We start from the raw sequence: 15,260 nt of genomic DNA, 5'->3' as shown, positions 1-15,260 counted from the left end.
GGTCCCGCTGGCACCCGACGAAGGCACCCGATGCTGGAGAGGGAGATCGGCGGAGGATGATCGATGGAGGACGACGCTGGATGAGCACAGGGGGACCAGGTAAGTGGGGATGTGAAAAATCTCGGGGTTAACCATCCTTGCAATTTTTTTTTGCCCGAGCGAAGGTCGGGCTTAACGGCAAGGAGGTTAATGCTAGTACCTAACATGCTGACCCTCTTGTTAAGTACATGGAATTGCTTAACAAGTATACAGAAAAAAACTTTGACTTTTATAATTTACTCATTCGAGGTCAGTTACTTACAAAACGTTTCAACCACTGGTCAGCATAACAGCCAAGCAGGTGGCTAACAGGTGGTTAGCAAAAGCAGTAATTATAGAAAATATTTGCTTTAAAGGCCAGTCAGAGTTAAAAAAAAAAAAAAAAAAAAAAAAAAAGGAATACTTACCTTATCCTTTCACCTTGTAGTAGATGTTGAGCTTCCTCACTTCAGCCCTCAAGTATATTACACCAATAAGTATAAAGCTGGCCTGCACATTGTACATGATTCTGTCTACAAGGTGGGAGCTAGGTTAGGTTTACAATAATAATTTGGTTAGAAATGGTAGGGGGGGTTGGCTTGGTGGTTTTACTTATCTTTTAAGTACCCCAAAATCAGAGCATTGTCATCATTTAGAATTATTGAAGGTAGATATAATTTACAAGTGCCACTTACTTCTGGGCTGGTTGGTACTGGGGGTGTGGGAGTCCGCTCCATAACAGAAATGTTTTCAGTCTCTAGTGTTATTTGTGATGGTTCCAGCAATACTGGCTCATTACCACTTCTTTGCTGTAGAGATGCCCTGCATTCTGCGACCACTATAAATCAAGACAAATAGGCAACTTTATTCACTATATATATATATATATATATATATATACACACACACACACACACACACACACACATATATATATATATATATATATATATACACACACACACACACACACACACACACACACACAATATCATAGTATCCCATTTGCTTTTTCTTTATTTGGAAAAACAAAAGTGTACAACAACCCAAAATAATTATTCCAAGCTATCTTTCGTTAAACATCTGTAAGACGCCTTTCTCGCTTGCTGTTGCAAAATGCACAATAAGCTTTCCCAGATAAATAGCAAACTGTTGCTATGTGCCCAGGATTGGCAAATCAATCATCATGTTGACTAAATTCCCATTCAGTTAACTAGAAGTAGTTGGAAGCACAGCTGCTCCTGTGGTACAACATTGCGGTCAACAGCAGGTCTACAATGAGCCTAAGATCTGGTTGCTATGAATGTGTTCTGCACAAAACCATTGAACTTTACTAAATAACTTGGCACGCTTTACACATATACTTACAGACATTATTAAAATAAGATTACATAAACAGGCATCCCTGTCGAATTTTTATAGTATAATTTAGACTGCATTGGCATGTGTGGATTTTAATAATCCTTTTCCGTCATTTTTGTTCCACTCTTAATACCCGGTAAAAATTAATATTCTTTTATTCAAAATGTCCTTGCAGATGACCTTTTTAAATACTAATATGATTCATGCTAGGGGAAGCAGAATGTGCATACCAGGCAATATTTTAGAACACTCCTTGTACAGGGTATAAACTCCACCCAATCTGCTGAATATAGTGTTGTCTTATGCACAGATGACACTACCTGCAAATAATGGTTATACTAGACTCTGCATAGGGAGGAAAGCTTGCAAACAAAAGAAGCCAAAGCTCAGCATTCCTGAAATTGCTATTTTAATAGTAAGACAGCATTACTTGGCTACATTGACTTTTTATTAAGACATCTTTTCAGTCCAATATTTTAGCTCATTTAAATTTTATATACACTTTTAGATATTTGTAAATTACTTTTATATCATTTAAAATACAGGGGATACAGTGTTGCCTACTTTGCTACAAAGGTTACTTTAGGGACATGTAAGGATGGTCGTTTGATGCAGGGTAAGGTAATTATACAGAAATATTCACTTTTCCTGAGGTTATAGAACTTGGTCATTCCTCTGAGTCAGGTTTGAATGATGTAACTCCAACACATGCACACAGAAGTTAAATCATCTCTGGAAGCCTGAACTGTGCATACATTTATTAAAAGCCTGCAAACAGGTAGGCAAGTACAGTATATTTGCACAGACATTGTCTGTCCATTCTGCATGAAACAACCTGCCTGCTCACATTTGTTTTTCTAATGTAGAGTTCGTGTTAACTTTCACTCCTTATTTACTTTCACCATCCTTGTTGTCCACCTCTCCTGATCCCTCAATACTTTTAACCCCTCCAATTGCACTGTTAAAACTGCTCCCTGGTTAAAAGTCACTAACCTAGCAATCTATGTCCATGTGTTAGTGCCTTGTTTCAACAAACAAAGCCACAATATTTCTACCAGCAAAAGTACTCGTCGATGAATGATTAAAACATTTGTGAAATTGGTCCATGCCAGTAATTTGCATTAGTTTTGGTAATGCTGCCTATTGCTACAACCCAGAACCTAACACATCTGATCCCTCTAGATCAATGGAATAAATGTCAATTTCTAAGTGTTTAATGTTTGATGTGTACCTTGGAATAGTAATTTGCAAATAAGGACCACTTCTAGGCAACTTCTAGCTTGCCTATATGTTGCCTTTGGCCTGTATTCTAATTAGTTAGTGAAGTCTCCCACATTAAAAGTTTGTAATAACAATAAAGCACTCATGGTTTCGTTGTGATTCCCCTCTCGAGAATTTAGAGTGGCATTGCCCAACTCAGGAGAGCAGAAACATTGACCTGTAAAAAGCTTCCACCTGACCTCAATGTTGATAACAGACATTAAAAAATTGTTGTATCATGCTGTAAGGATTACATAAAATAAAGGAGACAACTAAAGACCTGTGCTAATATACGTTGGTTTTGTGTCAGTGGACATACATTCAGCTGGCTTTCAAATGCATTTAGCTTGCACTGAGAGAGATGTTTGAGATGCTTTTAAGATACTTTATAACAGACCAGATATAGTCTAAAGCAGCGGTCGCCAACCTTTCGGGCCACTAAATTTATAATTTCAAATCCCGCAGACCATTTATATCAATTTTTTTTAAAAAAGATAAATACATTTGTAAGATAATGATCTTCCTAATGGTGCCTGATGAGGACTCTGCTGGAGGCTCCGATTCATTGATAAGCTCACAGTTAAGTGAAGTATTACTATTGTTAGTATCATTAGTTGCATTATCTTTGGTATTACTAAAGAAATGGAAAATATTTGTTTGCTTTTTCTCACTCATTAAGGGTTTATTTCATTCGAATCTAAGACCAAACAAGAAATGATAGTTATCAAAGTCAAACTATTTAATGACATTAAATATAACAGTTAAAGAAAATACACAGCTATGGTCATACTTACCTAAAAGAGCATCTAGGAAATAAATAAATAAAATAGAACAATCGAATGAGAAACGGTATTCACGGAGCAGAGTGACTGTTGTAATGGTGGAAACAACACTGAAGCGTAAAGCTCGGCAATGGTTGCCTCAAACAACAATAGATTACACTGACGTCACGCTGCGCCTCCCTTATTTTTTCGTCCCTAGTACAAATCGTGAATTTAGCGCAATATAAAGGCGAAAATTGTCATTCAGAATTTAGGAATTAGAATATTATTTTTGTTTAAATATTAATAAAACATAAAAATTGTGAATAATGCAAAAAATTTTTGTGGATCACCAACAATTTCTCCTGGACCACTGGTCTAAAGGAGGTCACCTACTTATGACTTAAAAGCTGCCTTATGCTGCTGTTCAGTTCAGTGTATGGGGAGAAAAGAAGTTGTGACATAAACAAAATGTAATCATTACAGGCCCTTACAACTCTCCTACATTCTAGAAATATGTGAGTTACCAAATTTAAGTTACTGAAGGTGCAACAGCTTGGATATTTGAGGCACCATGAAGGCCTTACAACTTGGCACTAGCCCAATATTCTGCTCAGATGGTAAGTTGATAACAAGTAAACAGCAGGACACCAAGCTATCACACATATGTAAGGGTGTACAGGAAAAAAAGGGAAATATTCTGATTTTTACAAATGCCAGTTTCTGACTGGTCCTCTTCAACCCATGGTACCTAAATACTGGAATGTAATTGAACTTCTTGTCAACATTTTTTTCCTTGTGTTTTATTAGGCAGGTAAAATGGCTGCATTACACAGTTTTAAAGAAAATTGGCAGAACACATAGACAGTTCTTTTAAAACCATTTTATAAAATGGTTTAGATAAATCCCCACTTAAGGTTTTTTTTGTATTTTTTGTATTGTACAATTGATCTAAATCCAACACTCAGCTCTGCCAACAGGCATTAAAATTTGGCAAACAATCTTCTAACATTCTTGAGCATTCCTATCTCCTTTCTAAATTTGTACAAAGATAAACATGACTCAGACTTCAAAATATCTTCATATCTTGCTTTATTAAATTAAAATGACATATTCAAGACCAGAGCCCACCTTCTGTCAGCCTATCTGCGGGGTTAATTTTCCTTCAAATATTTGCTTATGTTATCACCACGAACAGTAAAAAAAAAGGCCTTATAACAAAGGTGCGCCTGTAATTGCTAGCTAACGATGGCCATGAAATTACAAAGCCCCCCAAGTCCTTGAAATTGTGCTTCTCGTCTTACAACTACAAGCCTCCCTGCCTTTTTATCGAGAACAGATGGCTTGTCCTGTTTTTGAAAAGTACAAATTTGCACAGGCCTCCTTTTCTCTCTAGGTCAAAACGGTTGAATGCTGAATGTGCCTCCAGAAATTTTCAAATGGACCTAAATTATCCATTGTATTGTAAAGAAAAATGCGTGAGAATATAAAATGACCTACAGAGGTTTGTTAGGAATTTCTAGGTTTCCATTTAGTCTTTATTGTTAAAGGAAAACAAAAATGTAACATTTGTAGGTACCTTTTAAAAACTAAGCTCAAGCAACTATATATGCTTCTGTTAATAAACAGATCTAGTGGCATACTTTATTTTATTTAATTAGTTTAAAGTGATACACCAAACAAGTACCCCTCATTCCATGTGTGCATAACACCATACATTTTACATTCCATGTTAACATCACACAGTAAATTGCAATAATACTGTAAGCTCTACATGGCAGCTACTTGGCAGACGAGTCTCAGAAGTGGTCTGCATAAGGCTGGCTGTCACCTAACCCGAAATATTGGTGACATCAACTGGCAGTGGCAGAGAAGTGTTATTGCAGAGAATGGCTGAGGGAGGAATACAGTTACAGGGTGAATGGAGCCAAGTGCCATAAACCCATTGATGAAGCAATAAATAAAAGATTCCTAACAGACCAAACGACCATTATATCCTGCCTAATGGCAGCATAGCTTTATGTGAGTTCATGAGAGAAGATTTCTGGTTATAATAATCTCATTTTGCTGTCTGTCCTATGAATGCCTCCAATATGCCAGGAGGCTACACAGCCACTTCCCACTTACTATAGGGATGCCAGCCCATATCCAAACACAGTAATCTTCCTATAAATGTTTTTAAGCTGAGTGGGAAGAAGCTGTAAGCAGGTGGTAGCCCCTGTATTGTGACCCAAATTTTCTGTAACCACCCCCAAAAACACCTGGGTAGTTACTGAAAACTGCTGGGTGGTGCACCCGCCTAAAAGGGGCTGGGGGGAAAAAGGAGTATGCATGAATTATAGTGGTCAGTAGAAAACCTGTGGATTGTATAAAAATATATCTTGATTTGAATAGATATATTTAATACTAAAATTAACACTCTTCTACACACCGCTATTCTCCTACATATTTCTTGGGATTTGTGGTTCCCATATAATGCAAAACACATTTTAATTAGCCAATTCCATCAAAGTGTTGCTTTTCTGGTCAGTACATTTATGTACTGGTATAATATTTATGCGTACATTTTAAATTTAAACATTGAATAAGTGTCTGAACTGAGGTACTAGGTACTGTTTTCCAGCTTGTAATAACCTGAAAACTTTGTGTGACGATCACGAAAGTGTAAAGTTGTCGTTCCTTTTTGTAGCAAATTCCACTCCTTTAATCTGGAGACTAACAGTACAGTTTTGACAAAGACAGGTTCCTTACTAGATCATCTAAATCTGATTGGCTTATAAAATGTGGCTTACCTTCTTCAAATTGGGGTTCGTAACATTCATTAACATCAACATAATGCTCCTGTTCTTCATCCGACATGTCACTGCCAGTAAAAACAGATGTAGGAGGGTCTGGCAATGGATACTCTGCATCACTTGGCAATGGCTTCAAAGCAGATTCACAATCAGGATAGACGATTTTTGACTTAGTCTTCTTCGAAAACCCAGCAATTTTACTCAAGTATACAGAAGTAGCAGTCTGAGTTATGGTCTTTTGGCTCACGCTAAACCATAGGCACAGCAAAAGCCATTATATTCCTTTTCCCATTCAACCATTGTGTTAGGCCAACATAACATACCTGACAGCAGATATGAGGTGCCCAGCTATATTATCCTTATCTCCAATTTCACATTCAAAGTAATACTTGTAAGCAAATCTCATCCTCTTGGTTAGGTTCTTGCGTTGATCACACTGGGTATATTTGCCACAAATGTAGCAAAAATGGTCCGGTTTAATAGCACAGCTACGCCTACTCATCTTTAGCTCAAAACAGACTCACTATGGCCTAGCTGTACTATCTAATAAGATAGTTTTGCACTAGGGACAAGCCCTTGGTCTCTCCCCTTATATACCTATTTGTGACGTCCGCTCGCTGACTTGCCCAGACATGCCCAGCCGCTGCTAGAACATGCATGCCACCAGGGGGCGTTATTCAGCTGAGGTGGCAGCAGGCATAGTGGTAGCTGCAACTGTTATAATGTTCCCATTTAAAAATACATTACCCAATTACTGACCATTTGAACAGCTATAGCAGGCCTGTAACTTAAAATCTGTATGCGATAGGCAAATTCTGAGTTCAAGTTTGGAATCAGCACACTTGATATCCTGTAATTCTCATGTGTTATTCCCAGTAGCAAAATTGTTGTTTTGCAGTGTAATAATTGCTAATGAATGTTGGGAAAGCAGTACTTTTTTATGAAGAGTCAGAACATGTTTTATCATTCACAGATCATTGTTAAGGAGCACAGTAAAAGAGCAATGTAGAACTCCAGCCAGACAGTCAATTAAAAGTCAGACATGTACATATATGTTTAGTTGTGAAGTATAATCATTCCAAAAAAAAAATTGTTATTCATTTAGGTCGATCCTATGATTTTGCCACAGTGCATAGACAGACAGGTGACACTTATTGCTTAGCTTTACTACCTTGCACCTCTGCCATCTAGTCGGCTCATTAACAATGAATTAACACAATCACATTGGTCCAGTGAACTAGGAGGTGACACCAAAAACTCTAAAACTAAACGAGGAAACAGTGGAATCGTCTTCTTGGTTATACATTGTCACAGATATATTTTGGTCAAAACTGTGTATTCAGCCATATGTAGCATGGTGGCAAAGTGGCTACTACTCTGACCTTGCAGTAACAGGAGTACCAGGTTCAGGCAAGGACACTAGGTGAGCAGAGTCTGTATGTTCTCTCCATGTTTCCATTCATGTCCTCCAAACATTCTGGTTTCCTCCCACATCCTGAAAACATCTGGTATGTTTATTGGCATCCCCCAATATTGGCCCTAAACTAGATTAGGGACATTAAATTGTGAGCTTCTCAGAAGGACAATTAGTGATATGCCTAAAACCTGTAAAGTGCTTTATATTATGTTGGCGATATATAAAAACATATTACTAACAATATATTTGCCAGGACTGCTGCTTTTATTGTTAAGTGCAAGCACAACTAACTAAATCATATTTTCCTCTGACAAACTGCTGCCTCAGCAACTTCAGGGGTCAAAAAAAAGCGATAAAGGGTCCTGCATGAATAACTTTATGTTCCAATGTGTAGATTTCTGAAAGAAGGCAGTCTCAGAACCTGGGGGACACACTGACCTGTATAAGCCCTATTTGTTTCATAAGAATAAAGACAACCAGAACATTTTTTGGGGGAAGGGGTTAAATAATTTTCAAAACTAAAATATGCATTTTAGAATGTTTGCTCTGGTAGCAAGATAAATTATATATGCAAACACAATATTTTGTATAGAAGAGATTAAGAGATGGAACCTTCCTGTATTTTGACTATCTTACTCCTCTGTGAGTGAAAACATCTGTTATCTCGCTAGATTCAGATGAGGAAATTTTTTAAGACATAAATGTTCTCAGTAAACATAATTGCTCATGTTCCAGTCTGTCCACAATGCTCATGCCCACATTAAAATGACATTTGGACAAAATACACAAGGACTCATCAAATGTTTAAGCACTGGCCAGATGGAAGCAAACACAGAGCTTGTAATTACTAGCACACATGAACACCGTCATTGTCTCCAGACTGAGACACCATCCAAAATCTGACAGTCAACCAGTACAAATCAGGATGCAGCTTATGATTGCCATGTACGAGTCGAAGCATGTAGAAAGCATCCGTCTTTTCACACTGGACAGAAATGTGTCTGGCTCAGGGACACTAGCGTGCCAGAAATAAAATGGATGCAATTTGTGTTCCTCTGTCTAAATTTAAACATCTGTCTACACTTTGTGCTTAGCCAAAGCAAAAATAAATGAATAAAAAAATACAAATAATAATGAGGACAAAGTGACTCATGAAGAGCTACAGGGACTTGTCACTTTTCAAGAAAAATCTAAAACCAGTAAAAGTTTACCGGAAGGCCGATTATGTAAACGCAAGAGTATGAGGATCCTAAAGCGGAGTTCTTTTATGCCCCACCTCCTTAAACCTAGTTATTCCTCGTGGTGGCCATTAGGAGGAACGCTTATTATATTGCTGCCCATTAGGAAGAATGTCACCCATACAGATAGCTCAGGAAAAAAAATTGGTGTCAGTTACCCGAGAGTAAATAAATTGCTCAAGGAACAGTTAACCTCTGGAAAATAAAAAAAGCAGATATACAGAGAGGAGCTTTAGTAGCAAACAAATAATGAATTTGACTGTTCTTGCAAACAAGGAGTTACACTTGAACACCAGCAGTGACGAAATTCAATTCAATAAGTGAATGTGTTGATATGAAGTTATCAAACTTAAGCGCAGTCGTCTCATCCCCAACATGTTTCGTCCTTTCGTCCATGTTACGGCTTCCTCAGGGGAACCTATGGAGCAGTGGTCACCAACCTTTTCAGTCCCACGGACAACTACTGGCTCCTGACCGCGCATGCGCGGGGAGCCGGGTGTCAATCAAAGGGGTAGTAGTACTGCTCAGGGGGGGGTCACCGGCCAGAGCCGCGGACCATCAAAATTTTCTCATAGACCACCGGTTGGCGACCGCTGCTCTGCAATGAGCATGTTAATTAAGCAGTAACACATGTTTTTTTTGTTTTTATATTTTTAGTTTTTTGAGCATGTGCCAGAACGTCAGTACTATGCTTTTTTATTAGAAGTCCAGCATGTGTTTTTAATTTTACCACAATGCCATGAATGTAACCTCTTTTTAATGTTTACTTAAAGTAAAATAAAGATTTGATCTAAATGAAGTTAGAAACGATATGCATACAAAACATAGAGACTTTCAAAACCAGATTTAAAACAAAACTGAACAAAGGACATTATAGCTATAACTTTTTAAAATTCTCTCAACAAATAGTCACTGAATTACCAGCACAGAAGCCCAGGAGTTTTGAGGAGTTCAAACAGTGCACGTCTAGATTAAATTCACATGTAGAAATTCGCCGCTTTTTTCTCATTTTTATACTTCAATCAGTTGATTTGTTCCTTTGACACAGAGGGATGCAAAAGGGTCCCTCCTGCACATGTCCCTCACTCACACGCAAACCCCACTCTGAATTTGTACATCCCTTTACTCTGCAGTGCTGAGGGGGTCCTGGTTTTAGAAAAAGGAAAAATATTACAAACAAACCTAGTGAAAGTTTATGTAGTGACAGCACTGCCATCTAGTGCCTTGTTTTCTGAATTACAACATGCACTGTAATACTATCTTTTGTTGCAAAAATTATAATAAAGTAAAGCCTACGTATTAGCAGGTAAGGAATACTTAAGTGGTTATAGTTTTACAGGTGCAGTCCATCCTCAAAATGTGCATTTCCGTTTTAAGTCGATGTGCTAAATGTTTTATAGACAGAATAGCACAAGGAAGAATGTAGCAACACCAGCAAGGGAATTTGGTCACTGTTCCTTAACTTAAACATCAGTTCTGGGTAAAACTACTCATTAAAGCCCAACTGCAAGTTGCCCCACACAAACACTATCACTGTTTCCTGCCCCCACCATTTCTGGATTCCTACCATCACACCACCATAACATTTTTCACTAAAACATTCACCTGCAAACCCATGCCAACTTGGCCGGCACTAGGGGAATAATGCTGGAAACCATTTTACCTGGAAGAGGACCTGCACCTGAGCTTATGGGGATGAGTTTACAGAATCCAGCACTGGAGGCAAGTATTAAAGCTGGTGCTGCTTTTTTATTTTAACAGAAGGGCAATGTATTTATTTATTTTACAAGCTTTAGATGAGCCTAAAGGTGCGTACACACTTCCAATTTTTATCGTTCAAAACGAACGAACGACGAACGATCGATTGGGCAAAAATCGTTCGTAAAAAAAGTGTAACCAACGACGCCGACGAACGAGGAAAGTCGTTGTAAACGAACGACCGGACCGGCGGATCGGATTGGACGCCGATCGTTGAACATCGTTCGTGTGTACGATCGTTCGTTGATCGTCCATGGTCTGAGCATGCGTAATGAACGAACGTTGGTTCACTTTCCGGTCGTGCACATAGTTCCTCTATCGCTCAAACGATCGTATCTATTGTGTGTACAATATCTACGAACGATCGTGTCGTTATCTCTATGTGCAGGATCGGTGCTATACGATCGTTCGTAGATACCGTGCAGGATCGTTCGTTTAACAACGATAATAATTGGAAGTGTGTACGTAGCTTTAGACTACATACAAACGACAGATAAATCTCATTTGGTTATCGCGTCAGGGCTGGTATCAGACGAAAATCTGATGTGTGTACAGCGCTCGTCTGACATGGTTCATGGATCCGTCCTGGCAGATGCAAACACGACGAAAGATCGTAATACAAGTGAAGGAGAAGTAGTGCAGTGGGTGCAGCTCGCTCGTTCAACCCCCTCCTCCCTCCATAGAACAGAACAGCACCGTTCTGCTCTATATAGAAGGGAGGAGGAAAACAAGTGAATGGCACCTCGCTGCTCTCTCCCCCCTTAACTTGCATTGCGGTGGTCCATGGATCCGCCAGTACAGATTTGTGTACGATGTCGGACAGTCACTGTACACACATCACATTCTCGTCTAATACCAGCCCTAAAAAAATATTTGGACGAGAATCTGACGTGTGTATGTAGCCTAATGGAAGCCTGTTATAAGAAACAAAGGTATGCGGTTTACGCCTATCTCTCCTAGTTGCCTGCAGACTCCCTGACTAAAATACTTTTTGGCACTGACCTGGAACAAGCATGCTATAAGTGGAGTTAGAAATCTTGACAAACATAATTTTCAGGGTATATGCTGTATATGAAACATGAGATCAGCACGATAGTCAGTCAACTAACATTTTCTAAATCTAAGGTGTTTGTAGGTATTTATCTTTCTTGTACTGCTACAAAACCTCTCTAGAAACATGCTTGATGCGAACGCTCATTCTCTCAATGCCATACTCACCCTGCAATGTCACAACTACTGTGCACCAATTAACAACCTGAGCATTATTGATCCATTATTTTCCTACTTTTTTTCCTGGTACCCTGTGAATAGGGTAGTTTAAAGAAGGAACACGAACCAAAGCTGCTAGATTTTTTTTGCTTTAAATAATACCTTAACTCATAAATAAAATATGGCCATTGTATGCATCTTTAGACGTACAATTGTTTGTTGCCTCTATCAGTGTGTTAGTTTGTTCCAATTGTCACTTTTGCTGGGTAGCATGACCTGCACATAAAGACCTGTGTATATAAAGGCATTCATATACTGAATAGGAATATTACCTGTATTTATAGTTGCTGGAATACTATGTTTTTGATATAATGGGCCTTGTTTCCATTTGAACATTTTTTTCTGCAAAGTGCCCCTAGCCCCTGACCCCCATTTTAATCACATTACCAGTACTTTAATAGGTGTACCTGGTACAACATGACAGTGTATGGGATTTGCAGCCAATCAAACACAACCACACAAAGGTGAGGCCTTTGGAAAAATACGGACATCTTGCTTTGGAAAGACAACATTGTTTTAAACAACAATGGGATGTTTCACAGTATTCAGACTCAAACCTGAATTGGAAAATGACAGCTGTACAATGAACCAATTTTATTTAAAATGTATTCACAAACTTATGTAGCCTACAAAACAGTTGAACCTTTCACAACATAAAGGGTTAAGGGAATATATTTAGGCTGTTTATCTAATGTAATGGGCTATGACAAAATCATTCATGCTGCAAGTCAGCTGATGGGTAGGGGATCATTATTAGTTAGTAGATACATGCAACTGCTAATTAAACAAGTAAAATTGATCTAATGAATACAGTAAAGTTTAAATGAAAAATAGCAATGTAGATTAATTAATATTGAATAGGGAATTATACATTAAAATGAAAAAACAGAATATCAATCCTACTTATTACTTTCAATATACGTAACACAATCATCTATAATGATTGAATGTCTAAAGAAGATCCATTAAACAGAAAATCAAATCTGTGACACATACTGCCCTCTAGTGTGCATTAAAAATCAAACATCTGTGTTACATTATTTTTAGATTTGATATAAAGTATATGATTTCCTTCCTTTCCTCCTTTTTGCAAGGATGGATAAACTCATTAGTGAACTTGACCTATAGGAACTGTAAACAGAATCATATATGGCATTAAAGAAACTTTCCTTTTTGACGTTTAAAATATGGGCACTGAATGTAGAAGTGGTCAGTTTTCTATGACCTTACTTAGACAACATTATTATATTAAAAAATATATATATAATGAAACCTCATTTATAACGCAACAATGTATTACATATTATAGGAGTTGAACGGAACAGATACAAACAACGGCATAAGGAAAGAGGACTGCGGCCAAAGGAGCTTACAATCTAAAAGCATCACATTAAACTTGTGCAGGTGAAAGATTTTGTACAGTACAATATAGTTTAAATGCTGTAGTCTTTTCTAGTAGTTATTTATTTTCTGGGTGACCAGTTTTTCTAGATGTGGCAGCTATCAATTGGTTTGATTTACAAACAGCCCAAGCCATGATGGTGACACACTCCTAGACTGTTGGCCATAACAGTCTGGGTTCACAGTAAGTGGGTTAAATGACAATGGTTGTCATTCAACCCGGAGGAGGTCCAGCACATGACGTCTGGAATATGAAATCTGCAAGGACTGTGCAATTTTTTTCACTTGCTGGGATACTTACATTTTTTAACTGGAATTCCATTGTATAAAAAATACGTGATACATAATCTGCAACTAAAAGTATCCTACTTCTCCAAAACCCATTTAGTGTCTCACTGTGCACCAACAATCCACCTCTCTCACAGCATACAGATAGTGAAGTATTGCTGACAACATAGCCCATAGATCAGACTTCACTGTCCTTCCAGTGTCCCTATTGTGCCATTGCTCTCTGCATACATTAGTAGTATTTAAATATGGTTTCTAAGATTTACCAAAGTCATTATTTGAATATCAGTAACAGTAGCGCAGCTACAGCTAGTAAGCTGCAAAATATTACAGTTTTGGTAACTTGGTAAGTGTTTTTATGCACTTTAACTGACTTCCACGTATGTAGAATATTTTTAATTGGTTAAAAAATTATTTCATTAGATTACTTAATAAAATAATATAATAACAACGTAATAATTATTACAAGGTTTTATACATAGGGATCTGTCAGCAGGCTTTTGCTGATGTCATAACCGTTTTTCACGCCATACAAGTCAGCAATGACACAAAAGTACCTTGAAGCAGGTTGATACAGCTTAGGAAGAGGGCAACTGAAGGCCAAATATACCTAGCAAGAACATCAAATGATAGCACAGTCCCAAAATGAGATTAAAATAAAAACATATTCTTACCTCTGTAGAAGTTACTGTTCTTGAGAAACAAGGTACTGTTCAGGATAGCCAAAACCCAACACAAAGGCAGAAGATAGACAATGCAAACAGAGCCCAGGAGCAAGCCGTACAACCTAATAAAGATAAAATGTCATAGAATACATGCACACTGCGCTAAATGAAATGAGAAGCTGCTGCTGTTAAAACAGCTGAACATCAATTAAGAGTGAAAGAAATCCCTGTGTAAATTTCTCACAATAAGGAAGTAGGCATTGATTTATTATGGCAGGACCCATGCCAGTGCAACTGGCAAAAAAGCAAGGTCTCTCTTTCTCTGAACCATAAACATACTGACAACGTCAAGGCAGGAAACTGCATTTACAGCATTATGATTCAGCAGCTCGTCTCCTGAGAAATGCAATCAGGAGTTTGGCCAGATACAGTTTAGTTTGTCAAATAAATACACCTCAGATTATTGCTGAATGACTTCCCACACATTAAGTCATTATTGCTGCTACTCGGTTGGTTTTCCCAGCTGAGGGGAACAGAGGAGAAATTATGTTGATGTTTAGCTTAAAGTGATAAAAAAATGATATATATGATGCAGTTTGTCTTTATCATTAGCACGCCAGTTTTTGGTTTTCCGCTAGGTTTCCCTGTAACAATGTTTTACCTACTAGATCTCTTACCTTTCTACTTTTTTTTTTTTTTTACAAGGGTGACAACACATCAGCCTTCTTAACACAGGGGAACCCTAGAAATAAATTTCAGGTCTTAGGGAATCTCTGGGAATAGTAAAACTATCCAAAACCCACAGTACTTTAACCTGGTGGTCATTGTAAAGATTACCTCTTACATTGCTGGTCAATGGGAAAAATAGCTACCGTATTTTTCGGACTATAAGACGCACTTTTTCTTCCCCAAAACTGGGGGGGAAAAGTGGGTGCGTCTTATACACCGAATACATGTTAAATATACCGGTAATTTAAAAAAATCATACTCACCCGATACCGCGATCCCGCGATGCTGTGGGCTTCTTC

General features: G+C 38.0%; 1 protein-coding gene across 6 annotated transcripts in view; it reads right to left on the bottom strand.

Moving 5' to 3' along the window:
• ZFYVE27 (zinc finger FYVE-type containing 27) overlaps positions 1–15,260 on the bottom strand; it is a 70,433-nt gene that overhangs the window by 39,604 nt on the left and 15,569 nt on the right. For all 6 annotated transcript variants that reach the window (XM_072424443.1, XM_072424439.1, XM_072424441.1 and 3 more), the window contains exons 6-7: positions 14,242–14,354; positions 714–856 (exon numbers count right to left, since the gene is read on the bottom strand). In XM_072424443.1, coding sequence (XP_072280544.1) covers positions 714–856; positions 14,242–14,354 — 256 coding nt within the window. The remainder of the gene's footprint in view (positions 1–713; positions 857–14,241; positions 14,355–15,260) is intronic.

This window comes from Pyxicephalus adspersus, chromosome 10 (genome assembly GCF_032062135.1).
Source record: "Pyxicephalus adspersus chromosome 10, UCB_Pads_2.0, whole genome shotgun sequence".
NCBI lineage: Eukaryota > Metazoa > Chordata > Amphibia > Anura > Pyxicephalidae > Pyxicephalus > Pyxicephalus adspersus.
The sequence above is the reverse complement of the archived record's forward strand: the minus strand, read 5'-3'. Positions and strand labels throughout refer to the sequence as shown.